We start from the raw sequence: 21,327 nt of genomic DNA on the forward strand, positions 1-21,327 counted from the left end.
GCCAATGGTGGCTCCCTTGTAGTTTCCCCAAGTACCCAAGCTGTGAAGAATTCCTCTAAGCATTGCCTAATGACTTCCCTCATGATGGATTATTCGGCAACACCGTTGCAACTTGCAAGGAGCTTGCGGAGCTTACATGCCGAAGGTTCGGAAACAACGGCACGAAGTAACAAAAATTGCTCAAGGACCTCATTGCTTCGGGTTCTGACAGTTCTGTTATGGGGCGCTTAATGTTAATGTGCATGGTAACGGAAACACCTCCGTGGGGCTCGTTTCCTAGCAGTTCCAAACAACCTGTAGTTATGTTTCTCATTCAGTTTGAGCGTGTTTGAGCGTGTACGGACATGCACGTGCAACTTGTTGGAATGAGTGAACAGATTGCGAATGTTCCTTCTGTTTTTGCAGCTGGTCAACGAAACACTTGACTCAGACTAATTATTCTTGAACTTCCTATTAAAATTGTCATTTTAAAGTTTCTGATCAGTAACTGCACAGAAATGCACAGGAATACGGCGCCTCTAGCGTCACTTTTGCCAACTAAAGAAAAACGGCACTCCTCGAAATGATTGAGCAGGCATCGTGTTCCTGGTTTTTGCCGTTTCGCCTTTTCGGTGCAGCAGCAGCGGCACAAAACATGGCGGCCTCCAGAGCGCTCACGACTTTTTGCAGACGCGTGTATTTCCACAAAAGTAAGTAAAACGTTTTTTTCATGGTGCGGACGATTATACGATTAATTACACTTAACTTGAGTTGGCTTGCAGCCCCAATTTTGCCAGCGTACTGTTTTCAAGTGGTGAGCTCCCATCTAAACGCAACTCGCGTGCGCGTCTCTCGCAGTTCCTTGCAGGTTTCTCTCAGCGCAGTCACCTCAGGCGTCGGACGCCCAACTGGAAAATGCCACTCCTGCGCGAAGGCATCGCTCCAAGATACCCGAGAACCTTGCAGATTATAGGCACGACTATTTCTTCTTTTACTTCCTGGCGCACTGCAGCATCAAAACGACGCTTGGCCGCAGAAAACAAGAATAAACAGCTTTGCCTGGCCAGTGAATCCGCGAAAACTGCGCGAGGATGATAATGCACTCTCTGGTTTACGTTTCCGTAGTACGCCTCACAGCATCCTTGTTAAGATTCCACCTTACAGAGTTGAGATGAATTTTACTGCAATGAAAGTTAAAAGCTAAAAATCAGAGAATTGGAATGTCAGCCCGCTTCTATAGCCACAAATAGAAAATTCACTCTGTTTTATGTTCACGTGGCACGCCTCACAGCTGCCTTGTTAAGATTCCACCTTACACTGTGGAGATGAAAAGTTGGAAACTAGAAGGTTGGAATGTGAGCCCGCTTCTGTAGCCACATATAAACTATGTAGAATGTATATAGGCCGTAAAAATTTGTTTCAATGTGTTACTTTCTAAAACATTGATGTGAGATGCATGCGTTAATTTCTGTGTACAATGCCTGCCTATTTTGCATGAGTACCGAACAACGCCTGTTCATGAACAGCGGCCAGGGTAGCTCTGCGTTTCTTTTGTTGAGATTTGTGTTTTCCTACTATTTGCATATCCAGATTCATCTACCCGGAGTTCTTGCCAGAAACCGACTTCAGCTTGAGGCATCCAGTCAGGGAGAAGCTGGAGCGGAAAGACATGCTCAGCAGGAGGACTGCGATCGAAATTCCAGAGTTCTATGTTGGTAAGAACCGCTCACCTTGTTTCAAGATGTCATCATATTCTTAAGCTGCCACGCGCAACTTGCCATCGATTTCAGCCCTTTTCGATCTCTCATGAGGCACATTTTTGTTTTCCTTCGAAATATACTTGCTTGAATTTCATGTGTTACTTCAGCCCTACTGTGGCACTCTGTGTTTTCAGTCAAGTGGGTTAACATATCACACCCAGCATTGAAGCATCTGTTTCGAAGAGGCCACCACCGCTAAAAGAAGGACTAGAAGTGGTTATGTAGCCTGGGTGCTTATAACTTAAAAACTTCGCAAAGGCGTAATGTCAATTTCACATTTCGTTTGTGCCGTTGTGTGTGCTTGAAGTTGCTCGATACACCATGGGCAGTTTGCTGCAGCCTTATTTGCTGCTTGTGTCCTGTCCAATGCTTCCAGGCAGCATTTTGGCGGTGACTGTCTCGGACAACAGTGCCCCTGGCAAGCAGAACCGCTTTGTCGGCATCTGCATCATGCGCAACGGAGTCGGAGTACGACACCAGTTCACATTGCGAAATGTTGTTGACAACCAAGGTGAGAGGTTCCCTGCACAAAGCCATTTTGAACAGGTTTCTTGGCAGTCTGTAGTTCGGTAGTATGGGTGGTTATTCTTGTAAAGCGCTGAGCAAAAGAAGTTTTCTTGTTTGAGGTCCCTTGAAGAGCATTGTCACAGTTTCGATTCCTGCCTGAACAGGGCTGGAATGCCAGTGTAAGGTGGTATTGTTCTCTGGGGCGTTCATGAATGCTGCCTTTTTTATTTTAATCATGTAGAAAAGGACATTCAGGTGTCCAGCACGGTAGGTCAAGTTAGAAGGCTTTTCCTTACATGATCTGGCAAAATTTACAGGACCACTCGCAATTTGGGAGGTAGAGTAGCTAGACAGACTGCTTTACTCCATCTAGATGTCGTATCAGTGAGGTTCAAAACAAGTTTTTGCATTATTATTTAACTGCAAATTCCTGCCTCGTACTTAGGTTTGCCTTATTTCTTCTTTCTCCTCCTCTACGTCTCTGTTCAGTATAGCAGCCATCTTCTTTCCCTTCAGGGCTAACTTAATGAAGCACTGTTTCTCAATGGCATAACAAGGTGACGCAATGCTTTTTGCTTGCTGATGCAATCACATAGTAGAGGCGGTGGTTGGTGACGAAGAATATAGCCAGCATGCATCTTTGTTCAGCATTCCGTAGGCTCGGTTCAAATGGGTTAGAAGAATGCCAGTGCAGCTTTTTTATGACATCATTTACCTTAACTTCAGCAAAAATTCTGTTGGTGGCGTATCCCGAAGCAGTTGTTTGAACTGACACGGTGCCCACATCTGCATGCACACATGCATACACACCCACAAAAGCTTCGGAGAAGCGCCAGGTTTGTCTGTGTTGCACAACACTTGCTGCCGTTGGTTAAAATTCCAACCACGCTCGGGCGACAAGCGAAGTTTTTTGTCGGGCCACGACCAAGCGATGTGGCGCCGTCACATTTCTTATGAAAATTCAAAACCCTTGACGTGGTTATGTGTTTCTGAGTGTTCTATTATTGGCCAGAACAAAAAAAAGGTTTAAAATTATCGTTTCCCGTAATGCAGGCTTCATTGCAAACATTGCATTTTAAATCCTTTGTTTCTAACTCAAAGTTTATAAATCCTGTTTGCTTCAAATGTTTGCGGCAAAAACTCTCTATTGTATTAGAAATCTGCCGCACACAATGATAACTATTATAAGCATTTTTGTGGTTGTTGTTGGTGGTGGCTGCTCACCAGTGTAACTAACTTCTTACCGAATAAGAATGGCTAATTATTATTTGAAGTATGACATTGTGTGTTATCAAAAGGGTGCCAAATTTGTCAGTTGTGGCTAACTTACATTTGACGTAGAAGGCTTGTTCATGGATTAAGAACATGTTTTTCAAACACCTGTAAAGAAAACTTTGGTCAAACCATTGAAGTGTAAAATGAAGGATGATGGAAGTAACGCTTACATATGGGAAGCGAGCTTCTTGGATCAGGGAACAAACTTGAGGTTAGGACATTGTAGCTCATAATAATGCAATAGCACTGAATGGCCCATTGTTTGAAAAAGTTGCGTTTGTGTCTGCGAGAGGAAATAGCTCCTTGAACGTAACATGGCGACAAGCGAAAGCGCCCGTGTGTACGAGATTTCGGGCTAAAGATCCCCAGGTGGTCAAAATTAATGTGGAGCCCTTCACTATGGTGCGCCTCATCGCCTGCGTTGCATTGGCGCATTAAACCTTACAATCAGAATCAGGAACAGAACATGACTTGCACGGGACATCACCACGGCCCCTTCTGGTGCACTGCCCTCACTTTTCTCAGTGCTTTCTGAGACAGCAGCGGCGGAAAAGTTTACAACTTACCATGTGGCACGTGTGCACAATGACATCAGTGCAAACTACGAGCTTTTCAACAGAATAAACATAATTGGAAGACCGTGCTGCAAGCCATTTCAGAGCCACATGGAAAGATGGAGAGTTGCAGCTGTGGCAGTGAATGCGGTGTTCAGCAGCATATCAAGGACATGCCTGGCTGGCTTGGCACAACGGGGCAACTGTCATTATTAATCGCAGCTTAAAACTGGAATGAGCGTTCATCAGCGTTCAGTTGGACATTAATGCTTTTGCATTCACAATTCGTAAGAAATGCTCAGGTGTGAACCTGGGCTGGGTATGCCATGTGATGAAATGACAATCGCTGGACCATTCGGGTAATGGAGGGGCTAGTGAGAGATTGGACTATATGTAGGCAAAGGCACCATTGACTTGATGGAAGGACTAATTAAGAAAAATTGGGGCAAAGAATGGACTCAGGAGTGTGGTGCAGGAGCGGATGAAGATCTGTGGAGTAGCCTTCGTCCTCCAGTGGACGTAGGCTAATGGTGATGGTCAGACGTGTCCCAGCAGAAGGATGCAATCATTGCCAGCCAACATTTTCGTGCTTCTTTTTTGTCCACTTTTTTCCTCCATCATTGTTAGAGTTTGACCCAGTGCAACATTTTGTTAGAACCTGGTAAATAAAGCATATTTTTAGAATGCCTCACAACTATTGTATTTAGAAAAAAAAAAAGAAAAATCTTGTAGCAAAGGTTACCACATGGTCCAAAAAATTTTCCAAGTAGCACGAATGAGCTCCATTTAAAACTAAAGCTTTTTTCTTCTTTCTTCTTGTAATTCTTTATAAAAACAGTGCAGTGCTGTATGTTTAAAGGGGCCATGAAGACAAAATACAACCTTGTTCAATTTGAAAGAACCATTGTCTTTGGTAACACACTTCGCTCTACTCCACCTGCGAAAGATGTTCTTTTAATTAAAAAAAAAAATGCGAGGAGTATTGAAAACCTTGAATAGAGGCCAGCTCTAAACACTTGGCTATCAGTGTGTTAACTGCATGTTAGCATTCAAGTGATGTGATCAAATGAAAATAGGGGAAATAGAAGCATGACTGGCCGGTTGTGCAGTCATGGTTCTTAGCGTTGGCTTAGGTCTTTTGCTGCCAATGGCCAAACAAGATTCTGCGAGTTCATGGAGACTTTGCCAGAAAGTGGCTGTGGAGTCGCCACTGCTGCATCTGTTTTTTCTAATATCGTGATTATTTGTTTGAACTTTGTATTATCAAGACAAAGACGTTTTTTTTTTTTCAATGAGCTCAACTTGCATTTCGTCTTCATGGCTCCTCTTGTTACCGACACCTTGGGCTCACTTCCACTGGTGGCCACTTTTCCCCCAACAGGTGTAGAGATCATGTACGACCTGTACTGCCCACTGATTCTGAAGATCGAGGTCCTGCGGTTGGAGAAGCGCTTGGACGAGCACCTGCGATACCTCCGCGACGCCCCGCATGAGTACAGCACGTTCCCCTTCGACATGGAGGCCCAGACGCACACTGAAGGGGCACCAGTCCCCATCAACACACTCAAGGTGTGTATTCTCAATGGCCTTAGAGAATGGCCGTGCGAGGCCCTTGCTTTCACCTTGGCACAGCCTCTCCGTAGCTTTCTAAACCGAAGCTGATAAGGGGCTGACTGCATTTGAAAATTGTGATTGCAGGCAGAAGGGCAGACAGTGATGACTTCAGGGAATATAATTGCACGTTTCGCTTCCTCTACTCATCAGAATACCCTGGCAGAAATATGGGCTGCGTACGACGTGTGGAAAATAACTTAATTTTATCGCGTTTATTGCGCCGACAAAATGGCACGGGTAGCGGCATGCAGGAAATGGACATCAGCGTGATATCACTCCATGGTAGGGAAAAAAAGGTGACCTAGCCATGTGCCTCCGACGTTTGAAAAAAAGTTGTGACGTCACTTTACATGCGCGGCCCCGCGAGCGGTGACTAGACGCTGATGCGTTACTGAACTGATGCACATAGCCAAAGCTACAGGCATGACTGCTCCCTAGAAAGGTGCTCTTACAAAAAACAAATCTGGGAAAGGAGCCGATAATATAGCCTAGAATCCCAATGGAAGTCGCCATCAGTACTTTTATTGAAAGTGGTCATCAAATATCTGCCACGATAGTAGGACCAGAGTCCCCGCACGGGGCACCTTGAGCAATCTTGGTGACGGTACTGGCGATACCGCGGACCCCGAGCCCCCAAACATACGCTGGATCCAACCGTGGCAATGTGTTTATAGGTGAAGGGTTAGAAACCACGAACGGTGGCCGTCGGAGCCCAGGTCAAGCTCCGGCGGATGGGCTCCCTGTCTGTTTACCAGACAGGGAGCTCCGGGACCTCCTCAGCTATCAGGGTAAGGTTGTGGAAGAAAGTACCCCCGTCCCCTGCTTCTATACTATGATATATGGCATTTTCTAAACCCCCCCCCAGACGTGATCGGCCCCCGAAAAGGGGCCGCACCGAAGTTCCATTCCCACCTCTGTCAGCAACTGTCTCTTCAACAAACGGGGATAACTATTCTCGTTTTCTTGTCATCGAATCAGCTGACCCAACGAGACCCGTCGCTTCACTGTCGGTATTCCTTGTCTCGAAATTTCTGCAAAGCACATTAGGTGAAAAGTATGAGGCCAAAAAGCTCAGGACAGGAGAAATCCTTGTCGAACTCAACACTGAAAAACAATCCCGCACACTTCTTGCCCAAACTCGCATCCATGATCTGGACATCAGGGTCACGCCCCACAGGAGCCTAAACAGCTGCCAGGGTGTGATTTCTGAGACAGATCTCCTGACGGAAACAGATGCTGACCTTCTTGAAGGGTTAAAGGACCAGGGCGTCACAGCCGTGCGCCGCATCACGATGCGCAGGGACGATAAGATAATCCCCACCAAGCACATTATCCTGACCTTCGACAGATCGACACTTCCGCAGTACATAAATGCAGGCTACATCCGATGCTCTATTCGCCCGTACATACCGAACCCGCGCCGCTGCTTTAAGTGCCAGCGGTTCGGGCACAGCACAACCTCTTGCCGCGGCAAAACAACCTGTGCGAAATGTGCAGCGCAGGACCACCCCACCGACAATTGCAATTCTGATAACCTCACTTGCGTAAACTGCAGGGGCCCACATGCGGCCTACTCCAGGAAGTGCGAGAAATTTCATCTTGAAAAGAAAATAATCAACGTGAAAGTGACAGAGAACATCACCTACCCAGAGGCGCGGAAGAGGGTTGCCTCTTTCCCTCTGGGGAGGTACGCCGACGCAGCTCGCCGGGGGGCGGAGCGGCGTCTGGTTTCCACAGGGACCCAGTTCAGCGAGTCTGACCTGGTCCCTCCTCCGCCCCCCCCTGGGTTGCCTCTGGCATCCCAACCCGCCACCACGCCGCTTGCTGAGGCAGCAGCGGTTGTGGTGGCAACATCTTCCGTCGGGACCGGTGCCGCTCCCACCTCTGTCTCCCAACCCTCCAGTGCGTTGGAGGGTACTGAGGTGATGGACACCACGGGCCCCGCACCGGCTCCCACTGCCACCGCACCGCCCGTGCCACCTCTGGCGCCCCGGACGCCCTCGGCGGTGGCGGCTCAAACGAAGGGCTCCCGAGGGGGGGCCAAGTCCGGGGGGCCCGGTCCGTCGGCCACCCCTCGGACATCCGACGACGAGATGGATGTCGGGGCGTTCTTGCCGGCGGTGCACCGCAAGGAACGCGTCCCGACGCCAAAGCCTCCCGACAAGCCAAAAAAGGCGAGAGTCACAGCCCCGAAAGACGACACATAAAAACACACACACTCCAGTAGCTCTCACACTAAATAATGGGAAGAGAAAACATAATTCAATGGAACTGTAGAGGCCTTCTTAAAAATCTTGACGATGTATACGAAATACTGCATGCTAATCAGCCAAGTGTAATGTGTGTTCAGGAAACACATTTGAATTCTAAACACACAAATTTCTTGAATAGTTACATGGTCTTCAGAAAGGACAGGGTTGGCTGCACACACTCTTCTGGCGGTGTGGCCATAATCGCCCGCAAATCCTTAGCATGCCACCCTGTCACCTTGAACACCGTCCTTGAGGCTGTAGCAATACGCTTAATAATATTTAATAGGTTGATAACGGTATGCTCCATATACATTCCTCCTGATGTTACACTTTTGAGTTCTGACTTCGAGGCGCTGGTTGACCAGCTGCCCGAACCATACATCCTGACAGGCGACCTTAATGCTCACAACACTCTTTGGGGCTCTTCTCGCACGGATGCCCGAGGTCGCCTTATAGAAAAGTTCCTTACATCTTCAGGAGCATGCCTTTTCAACAATAAACAGCCTACATACCATAACATAGGACACAACACATACTCATGTCTTGACTTGGCGATTGGCTCCGCAGTTCTCTTTCCTCTTCTCGAGTGGGGTGTGGGCACTGACCCATACGGTAGTGACCACTTCCCCACCTCACTCACATACATAGGTAAAGGCCCATGCAGTCCATCTTCCCATAATAGGTTCAATGAAGCACGAGCTAACTGGAATACATTTACAGAGACATCCAAACTACACCACACATCCATAGGACACCTACACGTCGAAGAAGCTACCCAACTCCTCACGGCGCACATCCTCGACGCCGCCGAAAGGTCCATTCCCCACGCCTCTGGTGCCCCGCGCAACCAGCGGAGGCCGTGGTGGAATGAGGACTGTAGGCGGGCGCGAGAGGCCCAGAACAAGGCGTGGGGTATCCTTCGTCGGTACCCCACGTCGGGAAACCTCCTCTTGTTCAAACGGGCCAAGGCGTTAGGAAAACGTGTGCGCCGTGAGGCAAAACGAGAGAGTTGGCGCTCATTCGTAACATCCATAAACTCTTACACTGACTCTCGCAAAGTCTGGACACGAATACGCAAACTAAAAGGACAACAGACACACAGCCTGCCCCTGGTCAGTACAACAGGGGACAAACTGGAAGACCAGGCTAACACACTCGCACAACACTTCCAACACGTGTCCAGTTCAGCACACTACACTAGCACTTTCATGAAACACAAACAATTGGCCGAAAAGAAGTCTTTACGTGATAATGATAAGTCAACCTCCTCTTATAACTCGGAGTTTTCACTTCATGAGCTGAGGACCGCTCTGAGCACTTGTAAACCCTCAGCTCCAGGCCCAGACAACATCACATATACAATGATACAGCACCTACACTCAGACACTCTTCTAACACTCCTCCACCTATATAACAAGATTTGGCTTTCGGGGCACATTCCTCGCTCTTGGAGGGAGGCCATAGTAGTGGCTATCCTAAAGGAAGGGAAGGACCCTTCCTCTCCATCCAGTTACCGGCCCATTGCTTTGACAAGCTGCCTGTGCAAGCTCCTCGAGAAGATGATAAACCGTAGGCTCGTGTACTTTCTTGAGTACAATGGTCTTCTCGAGGGCTGCCAGGCAGGCTTCCGGGCGGGGCGATGCACAAATGATCAACTGGTTTCTCTAGAGGCCTACATAAAGGATGCATTCATTCATAAGCAATACTGTATGACAGTATTTTTTGACATTGAAAAGGCATATGATACAGCATGGCGCTACGGCATTCTTAGAGACCTAAAAGCTTTTGGTATCTCGGGTAACATGCTGAACACTCTTTGTAGTTACATGTCTTCACGAACATTTCGTGTCAGGGTCGGTTCGGCACTTTCAAATGTACACGTGCAGGAGAATGGCGTGCCTCAAGGTGGCGTATTGAGCTGCACCTTGTTTATAGCTAAGATGAACTCTCTCCGAAAGGCACTGCCGCCAACCATATCCTGCTTGATGTATGTAGATGACGTTCAAATATCTTTCAAATCGTGTAACATATCCATTTGTGAACGTCAGGTCCAGCTTGGGGTAAATAAACTTTCTCGCTGGGCAGATGAAAATGGATTTAAACTTAATCCTTCTAAAAGTACCTGCGTTGTATTCGCAAAAAGGCGGGGCATCCTGCCCGATCCCGACGTAAAACTCTTTGGTGACTCGATTCCAGTAAAAAGAGAACACAAGTTTTTGGGTGTGGTGTTTGACGAGAAACTCTCATTCATACCCCACATAAAACGACTTAAACAAAAATGCCTAAAAACAATGAATATCCTAAAAGTCCTGTCTCACCAATCGTACGGTGCAGACAAACAACTCCTGCTTCGACTTTATGCCGCGTTGGTAGGGTCACGGTTGGACTACGGAAGCGTTGTGTATGGGTCAGCCACAAAAACAGCACTTAAAATGCTCGACCCAGTGCTTCACTTAGGGCTTCGCCTGTCTTGTGGGGCGTTCCGTACCAGTCCTGTCCACAGTCTTTATGCAGAGTGCGACAAATGGTGCTTAGCGTACCATATGTTGACCTTCTATATGCCTCCAAAATCTCATCAATGAATAACCATCCCTTTAAACCGGTTTTTAATGATACGTCCACAACTAAACTCTTTTTAAACCGCCCATCTATTGCTGTTCCTTTCTCGCAGAGAGTGAGGGACGAGATGACTATTCATGACGTCTCCCTCTTAGACACATTCAAATCATCTCACACTGATCTTGTAGCACCATGGCATCTTCGTCCTGTGGCATGTGACTTGTCTTTCGTACAATACAACAAGAACAGGACACCAAGAAGTGGAATTTTGCAGCATTTCATGCATCTACAGAATAAATACAGGGCTGCAGAGTTTTTCAGCGATGCATCTAAAACGTCCACTGCGGTGTCTTGTGCTGCGCATGGGCCTAATTTTGAAGCATGTAAAACAATGAATGTTAATACAAGTATTTTTACAGCAGAGGCATATGGCATATTTCTAGTTGTAAGTCACATAGTTGAACATCATATTCCTACATCCGTCATTTATACAGATTCGTTGAGCGTCGTCCGTGCATTATCATCCGGAAAGTCATCAAAAAACCATGTCATTAATCTTATCTTCAAAACGATTATGGTAGCTTATTCTTCAAACCTTGGGTTGACTGTGTGTTGGGTGCCAGGCCACTCTGGCATTGGCGGTAATGAAGTGGCGGATGAAATGGCCGCCAATGCTGCACTCCGAAACACAGTCGACATGGCAACACTACCTTACACAGACCTCAAGCCACACATTAGACACCAACTCCGTAAAACTTGGCAAGCAGACTGGAGCGAACAGACAGACAACAAACTACACGTAATAAAACCACACTTGGGACAATACATTACTGACTCACACAACAGGCACATTGAAGTTACCTTAGCTAGGTTACGGATAGGCCATACGCATGTAACGCACTCGCACCTGCTCACGGGATCTCCAAGACCCCTGTGTAGCAGGTGTGGGGAGGGCCTATCCGTAGTCCACATACTCATACAATGCAAGGCACTTGATACAACACGACACAAACACTTCAGAGAACTCTACAGACAACATATTCCCCTACACCCATCTCTGTTTCTAGGTGACGATGCCATGGTTTCTGTGAAACGCGTTTTTAAATATTTGTCAGATGTTAAGTTTTTAAACCTCATTTCCTATCATGCGTAATCATATCTGGCCCTATACACCAGCCATCACCATTATCTTTATTGATCTTACTATGTCCAGTTTACACATTTTATACATAGCTTTTGTGGTAATCACTTGTTTTCATTAAATAACTTCTCTGGCGCTCTTTGCCCTCGTCGGCCTTGCGCCATTAAACACCAACCATCATCATCATCAGTAGGACCAGAGTCCTTCGATGCTTTTCTGGTCACGAAACTCCGGCGGAAGTTTCATTCAGGGACACAAGCTGCCGCTAGGATCGCCCCGGTTAACGTGAAGGCTTCGCCGGCGGGCGACGACGCTTGCGGGCCGTCTGTTTCTCCGTCGGAAACGCGACTACTTTCATCTGCTCTTCATTTTCACCTGTAAAAACGCGAGCGAAGTATGCATGTTTTTGAGTCAGTTGTTGTCGCGTAGCTCAGCTGTGAAATTGAGACAAGACCACGGGTGTTACTGAGGCGTATATGTTGCAGTGTTCATTCATTGCGACAGGCACCGGTATACGTTCTCGCTTTGAGAAGGCGGACATCTGACGTTTTCAATTTTTGACTAGCCTTTGCAGCCGCCTGCATGATTTGAGTTAACTAGCGCCAGAATTAAATGTGTATTCAGCCCTGGGCGACATGCTGCGCTCAGCAAATACGTGTGCAAACATACAGCACGTTGGGTTAGCGCTGTGTTTGCGCTATTTTATAGCGCGCTAATAATGTAAAAAAATATTCGAGATTCGGAAAGTGAGCGTTGACAGCAGGGAAAAAAAACACTCACAAAATGGAAGCAGCATAATGGGCGCGCGGAGGGGCCAGGGTAGGAGTAAGGGCCCGTTCACAGTTGCGACGAAAGCAAGCGAAAGCGACGGGAATTCCGTTGCTTTGTCGCGCGACGATAGTTTTTGACGAATGGTCGGGACCAACTTTTGTCGCCGCGCGACAAAGCGACGGAATTCCCGTCGCTTTCTTCGCAGTGTGAACGGGCTTTAAATGCTACAGCCTTTAGCGACTTTCTCGGCTGTCCTCATAGGCATAGTGTGCCAACAGATAAAAACTCGCCCGCTCAGTGCCTGTCACACCCCTCTCACCCAAACGGAAAGTTAAAAAAACATTGATTAATTGATTATGAGGTTTAACGTGCCGACGCTACACCGGCAATGGGGCGCGCGCCGTAGTGTAGCGCTCCGGATTAATTTTAACCACTCCAGTATCTTAAAGGAGCACTGACACCAATTTTCGGCGTTAATATTATTGCACAGTTCGCTTCCTTCACTCAACAGAATACCGTGGCTGAAATATGAGCGGCCTGCGACGCGAAGAACATAGTTCAATTGGATCGCATTTATCGCGCCGACGGAGAAGCAAATGGACATCAGCGTGACATCACTCCAGGAGAGGAAAAAGAAGTTACGCGACAGCGCTCGTCAAAAACTCGTGACATCACTTCACGCGCGCGGCCCCACGAGCGGCGAGCAGGTGCAACACCCTCTCAAGCAGGCGCCGGTGACGTCCGCACAAAGCGGTGAGGTCAAACCGGGAGGCTGTCATATGCGCCGTTCGGGATGAAAGCGCGGGAATTTGAAACAAACGATTTTCAGGCCTTTCAATGTAATTAACTATCGCGCGCTGAAGTATTTGAAGTGCTGTTTCAGGTTCGCCAGACCATTAAAGGAGCCATGAAGAGAAAATACAACTTTGTTTAATTTGAAAGAACTAGGATTCAGTATCTCACTCAGCTCCATTAGAGCCACAAAAGATGCTTTTTAACGAAAAAAAAAGCAAGAAGTATTTAAAAACTTTCAAATTTTGCGCCACAGTGACGTGTTATGAGCAAGAATGACGTCACACGGGCCAACAATAAATCATAATTTTCAGTGCGTTAACTGCACGTTAGCATTCAAGTGATGCGGTGAAATGGAACTAGAGGCCCCTTTACAGACGTCCAGTCTTGTGTCGTCGCGACAGGTCAGTTAGGCGGCCGCCAATTGCACAAACAAGGTTCCGTGACGTCATAGAAAAGTTGCGGGAAATTTCCTGGGGGGTCGCGACTGCTTCACACGTTTTCTCTCATATCTCCGTTATTTGTTCGAAGATGGCTATGATATTGGTATCATTGTTATCGGGACTAAGCGGTCTTTCTAATAAACCCAACTTGTATTTTGTCTTCATGGCTCCTTTAAGCATCGATAAAAGCAATAAAAGTAACATAAAATTTTCGTGTCAGTGCTCCTTTAAACTTGCGCTGAAATCTCGAACACACAAGCGTTTTCTCTTTTCGCCTCCATCAGAAAAGCGGCTGGGAACCCGCGTCCATGGGCTTATCAGCACAACGCCTTAACACCTGGGCAAGTGCGGCGGTCAATTTAAAAAAATATATATATCCGCTTTCCAAATTCAAAATGTCTGATTGGATAACCAAAATCACAGTAGCTGCAGTCCCATCGTTGTTCAACGCTTAAACGCGACGACATTTTGCAGACAGATTTTCTCATTGTGAGCGCGACCGTGGCTTGGGCTTCGTAAAATACGCCGGCAGGTTTTCAAATATCCGGGGTATGCATCGACCCGGAGCTTGAGCTTCTCACGCTGCAGAAGCACAGATTGCCCACTTATTTTGAACTCATCGGCTCGAATAATGTCCGTATGGTCGAAATGTTTCTCGCACACACGAACGGCCTTCGACTCGAAGCTGAAAACGTCCGTCTCCTGTCGTGGAATGGCTCGCTTTCACCAGTCGCGTTGTTCGCAGTCGCTTGGGAGGCAGAACAGCGAAGCCTTTTCCGTTGTACTCCGATAGCTAGAGCGGCAACCAGGTACACAGCAACTCAGAGGCATGGTAGTTCACATAGTTTGCCCTTCGTGATGAGTATAGAAAGCTATATCACACAACAAACACCAGCAAGCTCGCGCTCCAACGCCCTGCAAATGCGGCCGCCGCCGTCCAAGCCGCCTTCATCGGACTCGTAGCGCCACCGCGCGGGAGCTTTGGTCCCCATATGAAGCTCTCCCATAGTGTGACGGAGAAGTTTCGTGACCAGAAAAGCATTGAAGGACTCTGGTAGGACTCAGCTCCTTTAGGCAGCTCAGCCACTCAGCTACGGCGGCTGGTGGTCGAAACAACGCCTCTACCCTTCTCCGCAATGTTTTGACGGCCACATGAAGTGGTGAGGTCATAATGTGGTTTTCTGTCATTGGCGCCCCCCGGGCTGGAAGCAATGGAACTGGAAACTGATGATTTTCAGGCTCTTTTATGTAATCAATTACTGTGCGCTGAAGCATTTGAAGTGCTGTTTTGGGTTTGCCAGGCCATTAACTCTTTCGTTAGTGTGGGAAATTAACTGATTTTTAGGAGTATAAGAAAACTTTTTTTTTCTAAACACACTGGTTATGTACTAATTGCAGCAACATAAAATGCAAATGACTCAGTGCCCTTTCCAACAACACCAGTTTTTGAAATGATCTTATGCATAATGGTTGCAAAAAAATGATCAAAATCACAATTTTTTTCTAGTTGTAAAAGATGACAGAGAGAGAGAATAAACACCTTTAATTTCGAGCTCAGTGGTAGAGGATGGTGAGAGCACCAGCCCTGTGAAGGGCATCCGGTCCGCTAGTTTGGGATGCCCTGGTTCTTGCTGGCCGCTTGTGCCCTCTCAATCAGGATGCGCCGAGTCGAGAGGTCCGAGCTGGACAGCCAATCCACTCACTGCTTCTACGTGGGACGGGGATTGAGTGCAAGGGATGGGGATTGTTGGCATTCCCAGACCAGATGGTACAGAATGCTGGGCTGGGAGCAGAAGTTGCATGCACTGTAATATTGGGTGGGGTAGGTATGGTGGAGGTGAGTAGACTGGGAGTAGGCAGTGTGTGGTCACTTCAGCTTGGAAAAGGTGGGAGTGGAGTGGAAAGGACCATTGACACTCGTGTCTCGAGTGCGAGAGGATGTTTGTGTGTGGGAAGTTTCCTCCTGGTCTTGGCTCTCTTCGGACATAGGCTGGGGGGGAAGGAGAAGGGGGGGGGGGTGTACTTGGGCAGCAGCGTGTGCCGCCTCATTTCCGTCGATGGTCGTGTCCAGGGGCCCAAAGGATATTGATGACGGGAAGGTGCGGGATGGTCTTAAAGGTCTTGAGGGCGGAGGGTGATATGAGGTCGAGCTGGGCGAGTTGCGGACGAGTTGCGGCATGCTATTTGCGAGTCCGTGATGATCTTGTGAATGAGGTCGAGGGTGATACGAGGTCGAGCTGGGCGAGTTGCGGACGAGTTGCGGCATGCTATTTGCGAGTCCGTGATGATCTTGTGGCTGCTAGGGCGATGGCAATTTGCTCTGCGGTGTCTGTAGAGGTGGTGCATATCGTTTCAGCTGTAATTTCAGTTCCCTGGTGGTTCCTCACTGTGACTGCATGGGCCAGTTTGCGGGTGTAGCGTGTGGCGTCCGTGTAGCGTGTCCTAGGGTTTCCTGCGTGCTTCTTAGTAACCACATCGACCCAGGCTTTGCGGCGAGATGCCCTTACATGTAGAAAATGATAAAAAAAGTTGTGTATAACAAACCACCCGTAGCAAAAAAAATTTCAATCGCACATTTTGTAGGAAAACATTTCAAATACACGACCTAGAAAAACTGTCGATTTGCGCAGAGCAGTTTGTCAGATATAAAAATAAAATGTTAGCATGTAGCATGTGTGGTGTCAGGGCCATGCACTAAAGCCCAACCGGTTCTTCAAGATGCGCAATTTTGGGTGGTTTTCTGGAAGAAATTGGGCGGTTTGACATTATCAGAGGCACCAATTTGTCAATGACTGACTTTGCATTTACGGCCAGCACGATATTCAGAACAAGCACACAATGTGGAGAAATGTGCATGGAGTTGAAAATGAAACTTGGTGCTTGATAATTGTTGACGTTCACTGTCAGTTATCTGTCAGAACATAAACTTGTGATTTATGATCACGTTCTGACTGGCTATTGTCGCCCTGCCTTCAAGAGTGATATTTGATGCGCTAGGATCATGCCCTGCAAGCTTTCACCGAGCAACTGTCGCGTGACAAGAACAGTTCAGTCCTTTGAGCCTCTTGCATTACAGCGCCACCTCAAATTTTCAAAAAGAAACAATACCAAGCCTGTTGGAGACTTGTTGGAACACTACAGCTCTGGAGATACCCTCGTATGGAAATGAAACTGGCTGGGGAACTACTGGTGGTGCGCAAGGCTGGTTTGAGGTGCTCTCATTGTCTGAACTGATATCTGATGACTGGGTGTTATTTTTGACTTGCATTTGAAGTTCGTATTGCAGGAATCTGGTCAGGGTGGGGTTAAATTACAAGCAGCATGCTTTCTTTGAGGATCAGTAGTAGGTGATGACGGCGCCATGGCTTAGCAGCTCGTAGTTGGGTAACTGCGTAGTAATGCGAAACATGAATTTCACAATGCAGGAACGAAACTGAAACTTATAAACTGCTTGCAAATGGTCTTGTGGTAAATAGAACTACAACACCACCTAGAACAATGTGTGCAAAGGTAATAAAACTGCCTAAGATCATAAAATAACTTTGCAAACAGGCACTGCTTGATATTTTTGGCTGATTTCGGTGATTATTACTGTCAGAGTGCAAACTTGACGACTGAAAATCATAGTCTGATTCACCATTGGTGCCCTGATAACAAAAATCAAATGCTGATGCAGAGTAATTACAAGGAGTATGTTTTCTTCTTTAGTAGTAGTGGCATGCAACGACCACGTCCTATTTACACACTCAGGTGATGCAAATGCGCGTCAAAAATCGCGTTTTTGTTGCAAAAATGAAGACAAAACTGATTTTGAAGGAGCAGTTTCTGAGCTAACCCCAAATAGCTTTACTTGTTTTAGAAACGCCTGAAACGCTATGAAAAGGGGCTCTCGAGTTATTGTTCAAATTAAAAGATTTTGAATAGGCACGGTAACAAAAGAGTTAATCGATAAAAGCCATAAAAAGGGAACATAAAAGGTTGGTGTCAGTACTCCTTTAATCATTCCCATTTGAATAGGTTTGGTGGTTGTCTAATGCAATTGTTCATGCATGGCAATGGCCATTATGAATTCAAATTCTCTGGTCTTTAGTGCCTGGGCATAGGTTTGGTGGTTGTCTAATGCAATTGTTCATGCATGGCAATGGCCATTATGAAATTCAAATTCTCTGGTCTTTAGTGCCTGGGCAATGAGCCGTGCCATAGTGGAGGGCTCCAGATAAATTTTGACCACCACGCAATCCTTAGTGTGCGCTGAAACCGCGACAAGCAGGCATTTGTGTTTTTCGGCTTCATCTGAAAAAGGCCGCCGTGGCCACGATATTCCCGCGTACCCGGGCTCAGCACATTGGCTATTATGAGGTGCGGATAGTCTGCCGAGCTGAGCCTGTTTATTTTTGTTCATGTGCAAACAGCCTTATTACCAATGTCCCCTCGATTTTTTGTGTCAGTGAAGTCTTTTTCTTCTCAGTGTTGCATCCACTTGATGCAAAAGTGGTATCTTCCCAGTTCCGACGGCAGTTGTTTTTGTCAAGCTTTGGCCTAGTAAACTGCTGCCGTCTCTTTTCGTATAAAATCGAAAAATGCGTGCTTGTAGAAAGTTTGCAGAGTGGATCTCAGCGAAGAAGCTTCGAACCTAGGCTGCTCTATGAAGTTGCAGTTGGTGGCTATTTAACCAATAATTGCCGCTATTGCCAGTGTACTTCGGTTATTGAATGGCTTGCATGTTTAATGCAGTTTTTTGAGGTGAAGATAAACAGAGGATTACGGAGAGCAGTCCGCATACACAATCACCTTAGGAGGTGGCAGTTTCACTGTCTCAACTGACCAGTGCTGCTGTTTCCTTGTAAAACTGGCCGTCCTGTTTACAGTTGCTCATACAATGGTCAACACACTTGTCTATGGTACAACCTTTTGCAATTGCGGCCTTCCACTGCCTAGGTGTAAAGTCATTTGGAGAGAACTGCTGTACTACCTTGAAGTCTAAGCCAACAGGTTCAGTCCCCAGTGTTTGTTTCTGTTCTTTTTGCACACGGTCAGCTGAAGTGGATGGAATTTACTGTCAAGTTTATCAGGAACTGCCCAATAATTGTGGCCTTTCTTTAATTTTTATGTCCCCTGTAATGTGTGCCTTGAGATTGATAATATCTCAGTTATCTGGCGAGCTGAATTAAAGCAGTAACGCAACTTCCTGCCTTATGTGGAGATTTTGAAGGTGACAGGTTTTGTGGCGTGGTATTGCATGATAACAATAGTATAGTAGTCTCGAACAGAAGAGAAACAGTGCTGAGACAAAAGACCAAAGAAGGAGGTAGGCACACATGGCAGACAGTTTGTGTTATAATTTTGCTGAGTAGCAGGTCCAATTCTAAGTGGCCGCATGGTAGAACATAATGTTGAAGGAGTCTGGTAAGGGTTGGTCTCTGGAGGGATCGAGCGTCTTTGGTGGTTTCTCGAACCTGCCCTGCAGGTGAAGCTCAAGCCGCGGCCGTGGCTCGAGCGGTGGGAGCGCCAGGAGCTGAAGGGCGTCCAGGACCTGGGCCTGCCGCAGGTCTTCTACGAGCGGGCGGAGAAGGTCAAGACCCCGTGGGAGCGGTACGACCTCATGAAGCAGTACCGGCAGGTCATCACCGAGGAGGACCAGCTGCCCATCTGGGAACAGGTGGACCGCCACCGTACCACCGTGGAAGAGAGCCAACGGCGGGAGCGGCGCCGCAAGCTGCTCCAGAAGCCCTCCTAATGAGGAGGTGCAGGAGGACCTCGGGACGGTGGTGCGAGGCAGCAGTCTTGAATCGTGTTCACCCACACGCGCCATTAGAATTCTACGTTGAATGCTTTGTAATGCAGCCAACGCAGTGTCTGGTTTCAGTCGTGCCTGTACTGAATGTAAAGACGAGCTTTGGTGCCTGGCAGCAGAACCTGGGTTGGCGACAGTCTTCTTCACACGTCAAACATTGGGACCTCAGGGCATGTAGACTGCAGCTGTCCTCAGCTAAATGCCAGTCTCGCTGTGTTGGCTGGCACAATGGCAAGGGACAAGTTGAAGAATAAATGTGAGGGGAAGACTTTGCTTATGTTCTTGCAACACAGTTCATGTAGAGGTGACTTTCTTTAACCTTTTTTGTTAGAAGGAGGCATTTTTTATTAGTGCAAATAGAAATGGAGCAGGCCATTTGGCGAGTTTGCTTGTGGAGACCGAATAAAGCTACTTGCACTGTTTTGCAAGACATTTGAGCTGTTCTTCGTCTTATTACTAGCTATGTGCGGGTATTCCAAGCTTTAGAACATTGAAGTGAATAACACAATATTTGGTTAATATTTTCGAAGGTCAAAAACTCGGGTATAAAGTTTCGATGAACCTGAATGCATCAAAATTATACTGTGTCGAAAATGACATGCCCCTCTAAAAACGCATGCAAAGAGTGTATTCTGTGCAACGAGCTAGAACGAGTTGGGCAACGGATGCGTCACGGTTAGAGCGTTTGCAATTGACTGTTGCAAACATGCACTGGCTTCCTGCGGTAGTGGTGACCTTCTTTTCTGCAATGCACCGGTGCTGTGCAGTTGAAGGACAAGAGGAAAGTGCGTGCGGAATGTGCCTCTTATCTTCTAGGCATCTGGCCAACGCCACCTTTCAGCCGCTCTCTTCACATCCTGATAATGTGGTTAGACTGCAGCTTCCCTGGTTACAGCCAGTTTGCCTACGCCATCTGCTGTCTCGGATGGTGGTGCTTTTAGCCAGCAGAGGTCTGGTGATGCTTGCTGCTTGAAATAAGAGCCACGGACCGCCGACAGCCATTTAATGCGCGTTTGCATGCAATAATTGTAGGCAGTTTCCTTAAAATTTATTACAACCAGCGTAGAGACGGCGTGTATGTAAGTGCGCATTGACTTTTAGGTAGTATTTAAATCCAGCTGCGGTAGCCCTTGTTTCTGAATGTGTGTTTCTGGATTTGCTGCGGTGTAGTTTTAACAGCTTTGCATGCTCATAAATAGAAGCGAAGCACAACAGCAAAAATGTTACAACGACAGACAACCAATTTTTGTCGAGCATATTTTTTTTATTCCAAATGAAAGGGCATCGTTTAAAACACCTCTACCCAAAACGGTTTTGCTGATAGCACCTTGAAACTTTTGAAATTGGAATTTTGAGACCTACCAGCTATACGAGTCCCGCCAAAAGGAACGCTGGCAACCATTATAGTGAGCCATGCAGCAACACTTTTAACGGCACATGTGATTAAAAGAGGTATTCAAAAACTTGCCTGGCTAAAACAACAATAATGTGCAACCTTTCCTGTTCCTTCATGCGGTTTTTGAATCGTGCTGAAATCGGTGGAGTTGTTTTGGACACATAATGTCACCTTTAGGCACGTGTCGCCAACTTTCAGACTTCAAAAATTTTAGTGCAAAATTAAAATTATTTCCACCTGTTTATTCAGAAATTCCTTGTGGTTACCTCAGTATATAAAATGCTGGCTTTCATATGGGCTACACGACATGCACTCCACAAAAATCGGTTGTCTGTCCCTTTAACAACCTTATATTTTGCAAAAAAAGAAAAATACATATATTTGGCCCTTGGCATCAAACACGAAATGATAGCGAAAGGGACAGTTTTCTGACAAGTCACAAGCTTTAAAGTCGCCTGTATTTACAGTCTATCGTTCTGTTTGTCAGGCT

General features: G+C 46.9%; 1 protein-coding gene and 1 long non-coding RNA gene across 2 annotated transcripts; both read left to right on the plus strand.

The window, feature by feature from the left end:
• The first annotated feature begins 527 nt into the window (after positions 1-527).
• Positions 528-19,873, plus strand: Mrpl19 (mitochondrial ribosomal protein L19). The gene is made up of 6 exons (XM_077685324.1): positions 528-689; positions 838-952; positions 1,570-1,694; positions 2,116-2,250; positions 5,457-5,644; positions 19,115-19,873. Exons 1-6 carry the CDS (start codon positions 563-565, stop codon positions 19,382-19,384), a joined length of 960 nt encoding a protein of 319 aa, XP_077541450.1. The 5' UTR covers positions 528-562; the 3' UTR covers positions 19,385-19,873.
• Positions 15,716-18,645, plus strand: LOC144153665 (uncharacterized). Its single transcript, XR_013319349.1, has 3 exons — positions 15,716-15,791; positions 15,879-17,664; positions 17,751-18,645. It is a non-coding gene; the product is annotated as an uncharacterized LOC144153665 (long non-coding RNA).
• Positions 19,874-21,327: the final 1,454 nt, after the last annotated feature.

Source organism: Haemaphysalis longicornis, unplaced genomic scaffold (assembly GCF_048455015.1).
Source record: "Haemaphysalis longicornis isolate Haplotype H1 unplaced genomic scaffold, Haemaphysalis longicornis Haplotype H1 scaffold_9, whole genome shotgun sequence".
Taxonomy (NCBI): domain Eukaryota; kingdom Metazoa; phylum Arthropoda; class Arachnida; order Ixodida; family Ixodidae; genus Haemaphysalis; species Haemaphysalis longicornis.

Bases quoted from the DNA above. Each gene is read 5' to 3' on its own strand.
- Mrpl19 (XM_077685324.1), top strand. From the start codon at position 563: ATGATTGAGCAGGCATCGTGTTCCTGGTTTTTGCCGTTTCGCCTTTTC. The intron at 690-837 runs GTAAGTAAAACG...CGTCTCTCGCAG, and splicing joins ACGCGTGTATTTCCACAAAA to TTCCTTGCAGGTTTCTCTCA. The intron at 1,695-2,115 runs GTAAGAACCGCT...CAATGCTTCCAG, and splicing joins AATTCCAGAGTTCTATGTTG to GCAGCATTTTGGCGGTGACT.